General features: G+C 33.9%; 1 protein-coding gene and 1 long non-coding RNA gene across 7 annotated transcripts; one reads left to right on the forward strand and one right to left on the reverse strand.

Annotated features, from left to right (window-relative positions):
* Positions 1 to 827: 827 nt before the first annotated feature.
* On the forward strand, positions 828 to 3,554 carry LOC142170695 (uncharacterized). The gene is made up of 2 exons (XR_012700074.1): positions 828 to 2,867; positions 3,203 to 3,554. It is a non-coding gene; the product is annotated as an uncharacterized LOC142170695 (long non-coding RNA).
* A 456-nt stretch (positions 3,555 to 4,010) lies between these two features.
* Positions 4,011 to 15,224, reverse strand: LOC107759157 (uncharacterized). 6 transcript variants are annotated; one of them, XM_016577085.2, is made up of 8 exons: positions 15,061 to 15,213; positions 12,764 to 13,042; positions 12,540 to 12,623; positions 12,381 to 12,443; positions 7,332 to 7,452; positions 5,003 to 5,065; positions 4,497 to 4,571; positions 4,011 to 4,349 (listed from the first exon to the last, which is right to left on the reverse strand). In XM_016577085.2, exons 2-5 carry the CDS (start codon positions 13,038 to 13,040, stop codon positions 7,412 to 7,414), a joined length of 465 nt encoding a protein of 154 aa, XP_016432571.2. In that variant the 5' UTR covers positions 13,041 to 13,042; positions 15,061 to 15,213; the 3' UTR covers positions 4,011 to 4,349; positions 4,497 to 4,571; positions 5,003 to 5,065; positions 7,332 to 7,411. The 6 variants fall into 6 exon arrangements, with proteins under 6 accessions (XP_016432571.2, XP_016432551.1, XP_016432518.1 ...); XM_016577065.2 differs by lacking the exons at positions 4,011 to 4,349; positions 4,497 to 4,571; positions 5,003 to 5,065 and having other exon boundaries at positions 7,233 to 12,443; positions 15,107 to 15,224; XM_016577032.2 differs by lacking the exons at positions 4,011 to 4,349; positions 4,497 to 4,571; positions 5,003 to 5,065 and having other exon boundaries at positions 7,233 to 12,443; positions 15,061 to 15,224.
* Between the last annotated feature and the right edge of the window lie 378 nt (positions 15,225 to 15,602).

Raw genomic sequence — 15,602 nt, forward strand, 5'->3', positions numbered from 1 at the left:
TGTTATTCCAATTTCCTTGATTTGAGCCACCTTGGTCATTTCGCCACTATTGGTTGCCTTGTTGATCACGCCCAACTATGCCTTATAAAAAGGATAATGCGGACGTTGCAAATATAACCCGAGTATTACGCCCAGGGTCGAATCCACAGAGAGTTAACCTATCAATCACTATTTTTAGACCCACTAAACTCTTCAGAACCAGCTTCCCAAATGTTTGAATCACAAGTTGTTGGTTTCTATAGTAACTAAAATTGCAAGTAAATTAAACAGCTGTAAACTAAAATGCTAAGGTTGTAAACAATGATGAGAAAAAGCTAAGGTAAAGATTTCCTCTATTGATGGAATCCCTTCTGTTTATGCTTCATACAAATTTACCAACACACCTCTATCAATCATGAACACTTTTCTTACCGTAAATCTCTCCCGAGTAATCACAGTAATATACTATTGCACTCTCCCGAGATACACTAGCTAGCTTTAATTAACACAGTTCACTTAAGATTGCACCCAAGACTTCGTTATCCCTAATCCCGCCTTTAAACCCGCAGTTATAGATTCCTCTTATACTTTAGGAGTGGTGTTATTCAACAATAACCTAAATATGCACTCTCTCCCGAGTTATGCACACTAAATAGGCACAACTAATTGAGGATCCTGTCAATTAACTACAACAAGAACATAGTTGAATAAATAAAGATTGAAACTAGCAATTTGTATTCACATAAACAAGAAGTTCATCCCTCAATAGGTTCCATCAAAACCTTAGACAAAGGATTTAGCTACTCCTAACTATGGGTAAATAAACTAAAACAATATTCATCATAAAACTTGCAAGAAAAATAAAGAGAAGAAGAAACCAAGATGTTTTGGGTGATCTCTCACACTTGTTCTTCTTCCAAAACTCCTTTCCAAAACAATCCATCCTCTCTTGGGCGGAGTCTAGTGTTTAAAATAGGGTTTTGGGCTTAAAATCCCGTGTTTTGCACTTTAGTCCCTGAAATTTCCGCCTCCTGCCGCGGTTCTACCGCGGTCGCGGTCAAACCGCGGTCAAACATGGCCTCTGCTGCTTCAATTGTCTGCGAGCAGCCCTCACCGTGGTTCTACCGCGGTTGCGATAAAACCGCGGTATTTCATCCTGTTACGTTTGTAATATGGAAAAACGTAAAACATGAAAGTTGTGGACCTTTGCGTTAGGTTTCCAACCATATATTATGGAGCCCAAATGGGGTTCTGAGTAAAAAGTTATGTCTATTTTACTAGACAGTGCGCAATATGCCTCTTCGAGTTTTCGTTTTGTTGTTTTATCATCCGTTGATCCCCGAACGCGATCCCGGCTTAATTCCTTGAGCTCTTACTCAGACTTCAAAGCTCCAAACCACTTAAATTCATTCCATAACATCTATATAGCTCGGAATCACACCTACAAGGCATAAAACACACAATTAGTGCAAAACACTAGCGATTAAAGCGCAAACTCAACTAAAGTACAATAAATTAGAGTGTAATAATCGACTAAAATACGTAATTATTGCCTATCATCATGTTATCTTTTGCTTTGGATTTTGTTCCCTAGAGAGATCTCTCATTTGCATCTCCAATTTTTGAATGGATGCGGTATGAGAGCCAACAAGCTCGGTCATATTCCTCATAGAAGTGTTGGACTTCTCTTGATTTTGCAATACCCGTTCAAGCATGCTTTCCAACTTGGAATCACTTGAGGAACCTTGATTTGAATATTGACCCTTTGGAGGAACATAAGGGTTTGAACTCCGATTTGAGAAGTTGTTGTTGTTGTTGTTGTTATTCCAATTTCCTTGATTTGAGCCACCTTGGTCATTTTGCCACTATTGGTTGCCTTGCTGATCACGCCCAACTATGCCTTATAAAAAGGACAATGCGGACGTTGCAAATATAACCCGAGTATATTCACCGCCCCAGTCCAAGGAAACGGACCTGACCCGCCGGTTCGACCTAACCCATTTTCCCCTCCATATAAAACCCATCTTATAAACATTTCCCTATATCCAAACCCTAAACCTAAATGCAGAAAATGATGCTACTGTTCATCTTCTTCACTGAGCCCGACCCGAACTCGCCTGGAACTCAGGCGAGTTCACTCAAATGGCCCCCTCCCCTCCACGTCACCTTTATTCCAATGGTTTTGTAAAAAAAAACGAATATTCGCTCCAATTTTGCACGATTTTTGGTACGAAAGGACGATTTGCTGGATGAATGGGAGCCGTGGATGGATGTAAATCGATCTATGCCTTCCATTTGTCCCAAAAATCATTCAAAAACGTGAAGGTTTTTCGGATTTTTGGCAGAAGATTTGAGATTTTTTGAAGGCTATATATATGAGGTAAGTTTCTTTGCTAGATTAGAGGAAAAATCGGAGAAAAAGTCTTGATAAAACTTAGTAGAAAAATTCCTAGGTTTTTTTTAGTTGTCACCCTCTTCAGACCTCTTTCTTTTTTTAGTCAACTTTTTTCTTCAGAAAACATACAAAAAAAGGCACGATGGTTTGAGGTCATTTCTTCAGTCGAGTTCACTTCATCTTTTCAAAAAATAAAAAATCAATAAAAAAGAGAGCACTGAAACAGAGATTTTTAGCATTTGTTCTTCCTCTTGAAGTTTTGGTTCTTAAAGGAAGTTTTGGTTAAAGTTTAAGGTGGAGTTGAGTTGGGTTTCGAAAATTGGATTTCAAAGAAATTTTTAAAAAAGGGTATTGATTACTAGAGTTTCAAAACTTCAATTTACTCTTTTTCTGGACTTGAACGAAGCTGTCAAAGCGCAAATTTGTGGCTGTTTATCGTTGAGTTTGCTGGACTCCAAAAGGCTGTTGAATTCTTTTGTCTTGCTGCATCTAGGTAAGTTTTCCACTTTGTAATTATACCAGCTTGAGTCAATGAACGAAAATCGGTTGTTTTGATTTCCCTATCATGCATTTGATTTGCTTGTTTGTTACTGACGCCACAATCTCTCTTAGGTGTATTTGATATTGCATTGTTAATATGCATTGAACATTTTTCTTAGTTGCATTTTGTATTTGAATGAATTTAAAGTCGGCTTATGTGTAGTAGCTCGAAATATAACACTCATATGGATCAATTTGATATTTATGGTCATTTAAGCATATATCATTTTTTGTTAAACCATTTGTTAGTCTTGAATGAGGTTGAAGTTTTGTTTAATTATTTTGTAGATTTAGTTATAATTCAAGCAGAAGGTTATCATGGTACTCTATGTATGGAGTTAGTAAATTGGAGGTGCCAAAAGCTGTCATTACTGAGTACATGGCTATAGTTTGCATATCTGGCCACTAGTTGGTTATATCAGTAAAATCTAAAGCTAAGGATTGGAATTGAAGTCGTTGGGTGTAAAAAAAAAAGGTTTAAGCTGGAGATTAGCTGTGCCTTGTTTAGGATAGTTTATTGCTTTCTGCATATATTAGAATGTATTATGTCCGTTATCATCTTTGAGAATTGTAATTGAGGTGACCAGAACTACAACTCCAATTTATATTCATCTATATTTGATTCTAGTTGTATATAAAAGTCTGGACCTGTGTTAGTGACCCATTTGAGGTTTAGCAGTAGTTCTCTCTGTCACTGCTCTTTGGATTTGTCCCAGTCTTTTGTTCATTGGAGCAGCTGAGGCCAAAATTCTTCAATTTTGGAATGGCCCATATGTATCAGTTCATAGATTCCATGCTAACTCAAATAAAAGCAATTTCAGTTGTGTTTGGGAGTATGACTTCACTTTGGATAGGAGTCTGCCAATTGGGTTCGAAGAGTGAATGGTCTTGAGGCCCAATATTTTTATTTAAGTTCATTTGGACTCACTGCCGTTCACATGCGAGTTTCCAAATTGGGCCTTCTATTTTGGGCCCATTCGCAGTTCTTATTTGATTCATCGATTCCATAAGATCAAAGAAAACCTTTTTGCCCAACACAAAGATCTGTCTGCTCTGAAATATTTCAAATAATTCTATGGATATCATGGCCAATGCAAACAAAAGAGTTAAGAAAATATTTAATTTGGAAAACATAGAGGAAAAAGAGTATCTTGAAGACAGATTATTTTTTCAGACATAATCTTACAACTTATAAAGAAAATTGACGAATTTGTGTTTACCAACACTGGAAAATACAAAAGGCAACACAAAATACTACACCTCCCGAGCTTTTTCATGCATGTGGTCATTCGAGGTTCTTAGTCTGTCATTCTACAACCTGCAATTTCATGCTTTACTTCAAAGTAGCCTTAAATAATTCTTCATCCACTAAAGACAATGTTGGAAGCCCTCTGTTTGAAAACTTGAAAACTTATGAGTCTCTCTTGTCACCAGGCTGCACCACATATTTATTAGTTAAAATAAGAACGTAATATTAATCAAGTACCTTTAATACTAAAGGCAGATCTACAACCTACTAACTCCTAAATTCTGGATTCGGTCTCTATCTTTAATTTATAATTTTGAGAAAAGGAAAGAAAACCTGATCAGGGATATGGCGGGAGGAAGGAGAAGCAGAATTATTGGTGAAGTCCACTGCCCAGCTACGCCCCAAAATCTTCTTACAACGAAAACATTTAAATTTTTAGGTATATAAAGATCTAGTAACTGAAAACTCAAAAAGTCAGTTTTCAAATGTTTAGAAGATACATAAACATATGCGCCGAGATAGAGAAGGAAAAACTGAAGACCTACTACAATCAGTCGAGATTCAAATTCGTAGTATGCAACTGTTATAACTCAAAATAAAAAGAGAAATACTCAGCTTTATTTCATTTATAAGCCAGGATTCTCTATATTTAGTCATTTACAGGCAAGAAATAGAAAATACCCATTTTCCATTAAGAATTTCAATATCTTTTACCACTTTCGATAGATCACAGAATAGAAACCCACAAGCATCTCACAAGTCTCTTAGAATCTACAGAAAGAGGAACCTGTTTTGTAACAGAGAGTAGTTCACCCAAAAAGAGAAGAAAGAAAACTCACTTTACATTTTCTTTTTCTTTATGGTCACACAAATTAGCCAAAACAGGTAGCTGCATCTTTAATCTGCGACAAAATATAGGAGCAGTGAGTTTAAGAGAGGAATTTAACTCAATTGACCCTCATTTTTATGCGTGCGTATATTAATCCTTCATTTTATCTATATGTTGCTCAAGAAAAACAGATATATCTTTAATTTGTTTGGAATAAAGTTGAGAGACAACTAAACTTGACCTGTCAAGGTAGGAGACATGCATGTGTTTTAGCTGCTTAATGGGAAAGCGAACTCACAAAGTAAGACTTTTTTGCTATGTTTCTTTCGGCTAAAAAAGTGTGTGTGAGAGAAAGAGAGAACTGTTAAGAGCCACTTATTACATTAGGTTTCTGGTGGCTTCAAAAGTTTTTTCCTGGAAAGTTAGTGTTAATAATTTTTAGCAACTTTGGTTAATCGGAAAAGGACCTAAAATGCCCTTTTACTATATGAAATAGGACAGGCTAGCCCTCCGTTAAAAGTTGGTCTTTATTCTGCCCTTGCCATCAACAAATGGGCTCGTATATGCCCTCCATCACTAACGAAAGACTCATAAAGCCACGTGGAATATATGTGAGGGCAAGTTAGACCTAGTTTGAATTATACAGGGGCATATATGAGTCAGTTATAATAGTCATTTCTCAAACACTTCACAACTCCATATCAGTTTACTTAAACACCTATTTAGCAATACCAAAATAATTATCACAGCAAATAAACTAAGTCATAGACACAAACATTCAAATGAATGGCAATGACTTCATTAAATCCTAGTAGCTCAAAGGGGTCGAATCATAACAAAAGACAATGTCGGAATGTTCTAGTAGCTCAAATGGGTCGAATAGGAGGCGTCATTACGGACTTACTGCCAATTATTTCATGGCATGGACACCTTTACATGCTAGGAGAAGGTTTTTCAAGTGCCCGAAGCATGAGGTAAGTAAATATTTTGATGGGTTCTTTTAATTATTCCGATTTGCTTGTAAATTTATTTTATTTATTTTTAGTTTTTAGGATGAAAAATATTTCTATTGGGAATGTCAAAATGAAGAGCTTCCTCCTAGAATTTCAAATCTCATATGCAATTTAAAGAAGGAAAAGGAAGCTCCAATCTGTGAAAGAAATACTCTCCAAAGGAAAATTTGATCTTGAGAATGTTACGATGCTCGTCGATCATGGAGGAATAAAAATTTTGGAATTGAAAAGAAATGATCTAATGAAGAAAGTGACCTATTTAGAGTACTCAGTTGTGTTTGATGCTAAATTTCAGAAGAAGATGTAAATTTTCATGTGTGATATTGGAATGTCTTGTTATGTTCTTTGGATTAGTGCGAAATGATATGTAATGCTAGTGTTATTGTGGCTTAATTATTGTCTTTTATTATGTAATGAAGCTTTATATTTTTATAGTACAAGGATTTAATAAAGTCATTACCGTTCATTTGTTGTGTCTATGATTGAGTTTATTTGCTATGATAATTAGTTAGGTGTTGTCAACTAGGTGTCTAAGTAAACTGATATGGAGTGGTGAAGTGTTTGAGAAATGACTATTATAACTGACTCATATATGCTCCTGTACAATTCGAACTAGGTCTAACTTGCCCTCACATATATTGCACGTGGCTTTATGAGTCTTACGTTAGTGATGAAGGGCATATACGAGCCCATTTATTGACGGCAAGGGCAGAATAGAGACCAACTTTTAACGGAGGGCTAACCTGTCCTATTTCATATAGTAAAAGGGCATTTTAGGCCCTTTTCCGTTGGTTAATTTATGGGGTTGGATGCTACATTTAGAAACTCCAATCTCAGTTTTTTCCAATAAATCGCAAGTTTATCTAAGAATCAAGCTTCAATGTCTTTGTAGTTTGTGCACCTTAGTGAAAAAAATTTCATAGACGCCTTTTAACAGATAACCACATGTATTAGTTTTGGTAAGCTCACATTGATATCTTTTTGTTGGTTCGTCATTAAGTTTGTACCCACAAAAAAAAAAGCTATCTCCCAACTAATGAAAATCGAGCTTAAGTTTTCTCCATTCACTGAACAATTGATAATTTTTTTAATACATAGCGATGTTTGATTTATCCAATGACTCCAATCCCAGCTCCCTAGATTGGATGTCATTCAGCTTTTCTTTTCTAAATGGAGAATTCTTTCCTATTAAAATAAAATATTAAGAGGGAAAAGGATATTCAAAATCTTACAGACTGAATTGAAAAGGAAAATAAAGCAGCACAAATTAGAATTTTATAGGCAAATGAAGATTCTATATAATAGAATAAATGTTTACATGCTTACCAAGAAAGAATAAACGAAAACTAAGAACTCAGAAATTTCCTCTTTTTCCCTTTACATGATTTCTGGTTGTATCTCGCTGATCAGGATGCATGTATGTTTTGAGAGTGAATCCATAAATGTTCTGCATGTACACAACGACACAAACATGGAATAACAGATCAAGCAAATCCAAAAAAGAAAGGTATGAAAACCCAGAGGACTAATTTATTAAACACGACAAACAAAATGAGATACTTGTTGGATCAGCATAAGCGCAATAGAGAAGACCAATGAATATAGAAACTGATCTAGCTAGAAGAGAATAAAACTGATGAAAAAAAGAAAAACAAAGATAATATGAGAATAAAGGTAAGTAAAGAAATGCAGAAACATGAAGAAAGTAATTGATACTGATACAGGTTGTTACCTTAACTTAGTTAGTAGAGTTTACCTTATGAAAGAGCGAGTGTGAATTCGTAATAAGGATCCAAAAAGATGGATGAGGCGAACTTTATTTGAAATCTCAAATATCACCGACCTAATAGTGTACCACACATTATTCACTAATAGCAATCAGTTTCTCATGTAGTTACTTGTAAGGGCAATTCCCCGAGTGTATCAGTAGCCATGTTTATACAGGTTGGAAGGAGAAGTAATGAATCATATTGATATAAATATAATTAATTTAAGGGAATTCTTTTCGAATGACTTCCTCATAAACTATATTGTAGGTAGAATGATCATCTTTATCCTCTGCCGTTGGTGGGCGTATCTGTATCTTTATATTTTTTGAACTCTTTGCTCTAGATAAAGCGACATAGAGTTGACCATGAGAGAATACTGGTTCACGTAAATAAATACCAACAAAATCTAATGTCTGACCTTGAGCTTTGTTAATTGTCATAGCAAAATATAATCGAAGTGGAAATTGTGTTCTTTTGAAAGAAACGGGTAGCTTTTCATCTTGTGATGTTAAGAGTGGTATTTTCGGAATGAATACATGTGTATTTTTGAAATCACCACTTGCAATAGTAGCACTTATTACATGTGACTTAAAGTCGTGACATATTAACCTTGTACCATTACATAATCCGTCACAAGGATTTAAATTTCGCAATAATAAAACGGGACAATTTTTTTAAAGTTAATTTGTAAGGTGGCAAATTAGGAGGATTTAATGTGTGCAGAAAATCTTCAAATTAGCATTGGTCACTTGGTTCTGTAGTTTCATCAATTGCAGTATATATTTTAGCATTGTTAGGAAGTTGATGTATAAGCATGTCATTTATTTCATCAAAAAAAATCATTTTTTGTAGTTAAGATAACATGGGAAGTCATAGAAGATGGATTAGAAAAGAATGTAAGTAGATTCGGATAAGTAACATTGAATAATTAATTTAAAGATTGTGTTTCAGTGGTAAAAGGAATGATAAAATTACGTGGAATTTCAATTTTGTTCGAGTTGTTAGTTTCTTCTTTTCCATTTTCAATTCTCATTAAATACTCACAAAAAGCAGGATCTTCTTTTGCACGCATATTTTCTGATAAGCACAACTTTTCAAGATCATTCCAAATATCAGAATATAGTAAAATTTCACAAATAAAGTCTTCTTTTTTTTCACTACGAACAACGGGAAGTGTTTGCCGAAAGTCTCCACCAAAAACTACAACTTTCCACCAAAGAGTATATTCGTATTCATGAGATCTTTTAAAAGAGTATAGAAAGCTTCAATCATTTTCCCTTTTGCCATTGAAACTTCATCCCAGATAATTAACTTTGAATCTTGAATTAGAGTTGCTAATGCTGTTTGTTTACTAATATTACATGTAAAATTCTCATCAATGTCTATAGGAATTTTGAAGCGCGAATGAGCAGTTCGTCCTCCAGGTAGAATTGAAGCTGCAACACCAGAACTTGCAGTTGCTAAAGCTATAAAACCTTTTGATCTTATATTAGCTAACAAAGCTCGATACAAGAATGTTTTTCCCGTTCCTCCGGGACCATCAATGAAATATGCTCTCGGTTTATCAGAATATACTCTATCAAGAATAATATTATATGCTCTTCTTTGTTCAGAGTTTAATTTCTTTTCTATGAGTAAATCTTCTTCACTTACTATTATATTTTTCTCAAACTGAACATCTTTTGCCTCGTTAGCTGGTGAAGGAAGTACAATAATTTCAGAAGTAAATTTGAATTCGTATATATTGTGTCCCATTGAATGTAAGACTTCATTAATATAATTCAAAACTAAATGTCGAATCTCTTTTGTTCCCAAATTTGGAATTCTCTTGAAATCGTGAGACATAGGTTCTTCAAATTTTTCCCATAGTTCTCTTGGATTTGCAGGATTGCAGTAAACTAATAATGTATCAAATAAGCGTCTTAAACTATAAGGCATTTGATAACTCACAGCTTCAGACATACAGTCAATTAAATTGTTATCACAATGTAATAAGTTTCGCTTTTCTGCAGTTTCCCTAAATGAATCACAACATTTTCCATTGACGTTGCAAAGGTCTGCATATAATTTAGGTCCCCTTACATTCATTAAAAGTAACTTTAGATAGTATCTTTCTCCTTCGGTTGGATGACACGTTACAATTCTTCCAATAGCAGTACCTCGTTGTCGACGTGACAACATTTTGTCAGTTGGTGACCATACAAAATACTCTGGGAACTCTTTATATAATAAGTTTAGAGCTTTAGCGTCTTTATTGGTACTGTACATTACAAAAAATTCTGTTAACATTGTCATCCTTGTCATTGGATCATTTACAATTTGATGTATATTTTGGGTACTTTTAAAGGATACAAATTATTGTCTCTCAAGGTATAACTGAAGTTGCATCACACTTGGAGTCATTTCACTTATAGGAAAAGCAAATAGACGCCATGCAGCCTCTGATGGAGAGACCCATCTAGCTGATTGATATTCTTTTATTTCATCTATATGTACATTTGTATTATTACCATGCAAATGTACCCTTCGGGGTAGGGGTAAGGTCTGCGTACATATTACCCTCCCCAGACCCCACTTGTGAGATTATACTGGGTTGTTGTTGTTGTTGTTGTTGTTGTTGTTATTATCGTGCACTGAAAATGCAATTTTGTCATGACCTTTACAGATGTATTTATAAAGATATTTGACAACTTTAATGTCAGAACATATTTCAACTTAATATGGCAATTGAATTCTTAAGTAAAAATGGATTGTAAGGAACAACCCAAGAATTATCAATATTGTGTCCTCTAACTTCTACAGGTATCTCTATTTGTCGTCTTCTGTATATAGGATATGAATTTTTTCCTTTCGTTGTATGTTCTGCAAGTTCTTTAGGATATTTAAACATACAGTGATCTTTTTTCATGTAAGAATTGGAAGGATTTAAATAGCCACAAGGTCCATGAATCATATGTTTAGTCACAAGTGAATATAAAGAGGAATCTAAATTGCGATCAGGCAATTCAGCACAAACAAATTTATCCTAAGCCTCTGGTGTTAATAGTTTATATCTATCTGCAAGTATAATAAGGAAATGAGCATGTGGAAGTCCACGTTTTTGAAATTCTATGGGGAAAATAAAAGCTACAACCTTTCCAAAAATATTTTTTTTAATATATCTATTTTAAGTTCCTCTACTTTTGCTCTAAATACTCGGCTGATTAGATCAGGCTTATTTTGAACTTCTTCAGATGTTAATAAATATTTTTTAATTTCAGGCCAAGAAGGATTGCACGTCATTGTTAAGAATATGTCGGGTTTTCCATAACGTTGTACCAATGCAATAGCATACATATATCATCTACACATATCTCTTGGGCCTCTAATAAAACTAATAGGAAGAATATTGTTTTTCCAATATTTGAGGCATCTCTTTCTCCCTGTCTTAACAAATCAAGAATCCCTTGTAGTACTGCAGTTCTGAATAAATCTTGGTTAAAGGAAAATAAATCTAGTCTTTGAGTCTCAAGTTTTATGTATTGGTCAACAATGTATTGTTGAAATACCCTTCCAGAATGTAAAGTTTCATTTGATTCATTCTCTCTTATTTGAATCTTGTAATAATAATATTCATGGCAAGAAACCGTTTCTCTTTTCCTTTTGCCTTTTGATAAAACTTCAGATTCCATATCAAGTAGCCTATCAATTGAAGTCATGTTCAATATACTTGGCAGTTGTTCACATTCGCAGTAAATTTGGTGATTTGAATGACTATATGTTTTCTTAATTTTTTTAATAGCACAATGCCATCTATTTTGACCATATGGGAATATCAATGGATATTGTAATGGGTCATAGCATCCATAATAATAATTTACCAACTGACTTCTGTTACTATGAGTGTATATTCGAATATGCGGAGTGGAAATTCTGTTATTTGTTTGTTCTTCTATCCAATTTGCCCCAACTTCGGATGAAGTAGGTAAGTTGTATGTTGTTTGGTCTAAACCAGAATCAGATTTAAGTGCAATATAGAAGTCAGATAATTCTGGAATATCTGTTAATGACTTTAGAAAAGTAGAATATGGATTAACCTTTAGTATTTTCATCAATTTCTTGACAACTGCTTCATTAAACTTGTCTAATAAGCTCATTTGATTCTTTATCTTATTTTCGTTATCATAAAAGTACAATTGTAAATTTTTTGCTCTTTTTCCGGAAGGAATTAAATCTTTAATAAAGTGATACATTTGTCCTTAAACTTTAAATGTATATATACCACGATTTATCTTTGCTAATACTCTATCATAATTAACACCAAGGGAGGTGAATGCAAACATATTATTATAGGTTCTACTATAATTACGAAAATGTTTAGATTCTGCAATGTTGCCTAAATATAAATTCTGCAACTATACAGGCATTTGATGAAAAGTCAATTTTATTGATCCGCTACCACAACAGAATTTTGGTGGTTCACATTGGAACCTTTTTGCTCCACAAAATTTACAATCCGGAACTTCTTTTAAATGTACATAATTTTTTAGCAACAAGTCATCATTCTGTAATTCGACAGTAATGTGATACTATGAGATTGTTATATTTTTGGCAGATAGATACATACCTCTATGTGCAGTAGCTGTTGGAGTTGAAGAAATTCCTGCATTACATGTACCTGAAGTTGATCCTGACATTGCAATGTTTAATGTTTACGCATGTATAACTAATCAGTAAAGTAATTTGTATAGTGGGAACATTTATAGTACTATTTTTGGACGCTTACCTACTTCAAAGATGGACATGCAATCAATCATATTATTTCCTTTATCTATAATAGCTGGCATATTTGTAGCTTCAGAAGCATGACCTAACAATTGAAAGAAACTAAAAAGTCACTTTAATGATTGTGGATCGATGTATTCATCGCTATATACTTATATATGCGCATACAACATTGTTTGCATATATAATGTCTCTGAGAAGTTAGAGAACAATATACTTTTCTACCTTCTTCTGAATCTAACGGGCAATCACCAACTGTAAGAGCACTCTGTCTTTGAGATTGAGTACCAGTTTCCATTAAGGACAGTGTATTACTTGAATGAGGATTAAGTCGCCGCCTTTTTGATTTAGCTCTCTTGGCTTGCAGTTTCAGCAAAAATGATTGTTTCCTTTCAGGTGACATTTGTGCATATCTAGTGCGACGTCGTAGATTTCTATCACGTCGTCGTTGTTCCTTGGCCTCTTCATCTCGACGCGATGCAACATCTTCGTTTGTGGACATTTCTGTTCCAAACAGTTAATTATTTTGTAAGAATAATATTCTACCTAAAATATTCACTAAATATGTAAGCACTTGTTCAATAACTCTATCTCTCCTTCTAGTGGAAACATCTTTTTCCCTTAACAAAAATCAAAAAAAGAAAAAACTTGCTAATTGAGAGAGAGAGAGAGGCAGAGAGTGAGAGAAAGAGAGAGAGAGCCAAGAAGTTGCTAATGAGAATACAGAGGAAACCAAAAAGAACAATGACTAAACTAACCAACTAAAGGTGGCAATATAGTTAATCCAAAAAATCTAGTAAAATAAACAAACATACAGTGGAGTAACTTAATACTATGTTGTTTTCTTAGGTAGATAGCATAAAAAGATCAAGTAAACATGTACCTTTCCATCTTTCTCTAATTCTCCATAATCCCTATTTTAAGAGAAAATTCAGTCTCTTCTATTATTTTTGGTTGTAGAGTTTGGAGTAGAAGGACATAAGACAAGTAGTTTGGATAGATTAAGATATATTGGTGGAAACACTTTCAGTGAACAGGACCAAGTATTTTGCTAATATAATTAGACTACCAAAATAATCCCGAGTTCCTATTTGTATCATCTCCCTGTTGTGAGTTCCTATTTGTATCATCTCCCTGTCGTGAGTTCTCAAACCTTTTCTATAACATTACTTTTTCTTAATAAATTTTAAAAAGTTTCGTTTATCATGGGACACTAAGCATCGGAATTCAAAAAGTTCATTTTTTTGTCTCAGGTAAATAGGTTCATATCACACTTAACATTATAGGAACATATATCGGGAACAGAAAAGAAAAAATAACAACAAAGTCTGACCTTCTTTTAATACTTGCTTATTTGCTAGCCACATAAATTGAAGTAACAGATAAAAAAGAGAAAAACATAAGAACTGATAGGATTATACATGTAAAGTAACAACATCTCTGAAAATTTTTCCTATTAGAAAGAATGGATCTCAAAGTTAGCCAGCAGTTCTTAACATATAGAATCGTTTGTTTTTTTGGAAGAAATGCAAAATCCCTAAACATCTTACACAAAAATAAAGTAACCAACATCGTCTAATCATTTTGTTCTATGAGCTTTAGGCAACAAATTGTGGAAGCGATCACAGTATAGCATTATTGGATATTCTTTAGCAGAATCGTCAGCAAGAATGGCATGTAATGATTAATTTACTTTAAATATGCTAACTTTTGTTTACAAAAGTAATATACTAATGTAATATTTTAACTATAGGATGTGAGTATAGTTCAATGTTATCTTGCCTAGATACACCCATAAAGAAATCCAACAGAGAGGAAATAATAGGAAAAATATAAGGGAGAGGAAGGGGGAGCAAATGACTTAACGAAATTAGAAAAGCAAAGAATCAAAGTTTGTTGATGCATTCCTCTTGAGAATGAAGGAGAAGAGCACCATTTAACTAGTTCTTTACAATTGGATCAATGGTGATAATTATGCACCTAAGTATCAATTTCAAACCATGCGTGAGTAAATCAAACCACATGCAAGTAGAGAATCCGACAATAAATTACCCAAAAAAATAATCTAACATACACACACCAAAAAACCGAATTTAGTAAATACCCAACAAATTGTGACTACAAAAATGTGAAATAAATAAATAAAAAAAATGTGAAAATTTGCTTTACTGAGATCGAACATTTAGCTTCATCAACAAAAATCACAATATGTAAGCCCAAAAGGTAAAGAGAAATCAGGCCACCATCACATACCATCATAGAATCTGACATTGAAAGGGTGAAGAAGAAAATAGACGATGACATGCAACTAAAGAATATATCAGTGGTCGAAAAAAACAAACTAAAACAATCAGCTAGATGAAACAGAGAAGGATAGACAGGGATACGGAGAACCAGTACCGGCAGAAAACAAAGATAAATATAATCAATCAAAGCCCAAGACCCAATCACAAAAATACTAAAAATGCTAATACCAGGTAAATTCCAGCTTTGATTTACAAAATCAATGGTAGAATTCTTACAAGAATAGAAGAAGATAAACTGGGTATGACTGGCCTTGAGCAATACCTACGGAGAAATTGAGAAGAAAATGGTTACCAGGAAATGGTTTGGTAAATTATCAATAAGGAATCATAAATGGGTTGCTAAAAGGGAGAAGTGATACACGTATCCATAGGAGAGAGCAATGAACAGTCAGTCACTAATGAGATAGTGCCAAGTTTATAGTACAATTTACAGTACCTTTAGTACAAGTTCTCATTGCTGTGTTCGTCCATCTTGACCATTTAAATATATTAGTAATAACAAGCATTTGTAATGACGAGATACTCAAGATATATATATTGCAGTTGATGGATCTTTTAGACCATGGTCTATAGATTATTCTGAGTAAATTGAAAATCTAATGCGAAAATGTTAGACCATAATCTAAATTTATAAGTTATTGCAAACATTAGACTACCGTTTAATATTTTGTGAGCAAATTAAAAATTCTATTTTAAAATAGGGACAAAATCCAAATAGTGACCAGAGAAAAACATTGGTAATCTTACAGAAATGTCCC

This window comes from Nicotiana tabacum, chromosome 16 (genome assembly GCF_000715075.1).
Source record: "Nicotiana tabacum cultivar K326 chromosome 16, ASM71507v2, whole genome shotgun sequence".
Lineage (NCBI taxonomy): Eukaryota > Viridiplantae > Streptophyta > Magnoliopsida > Solanales > Solanaceae > Nicotiana > Nicotiana tabacum.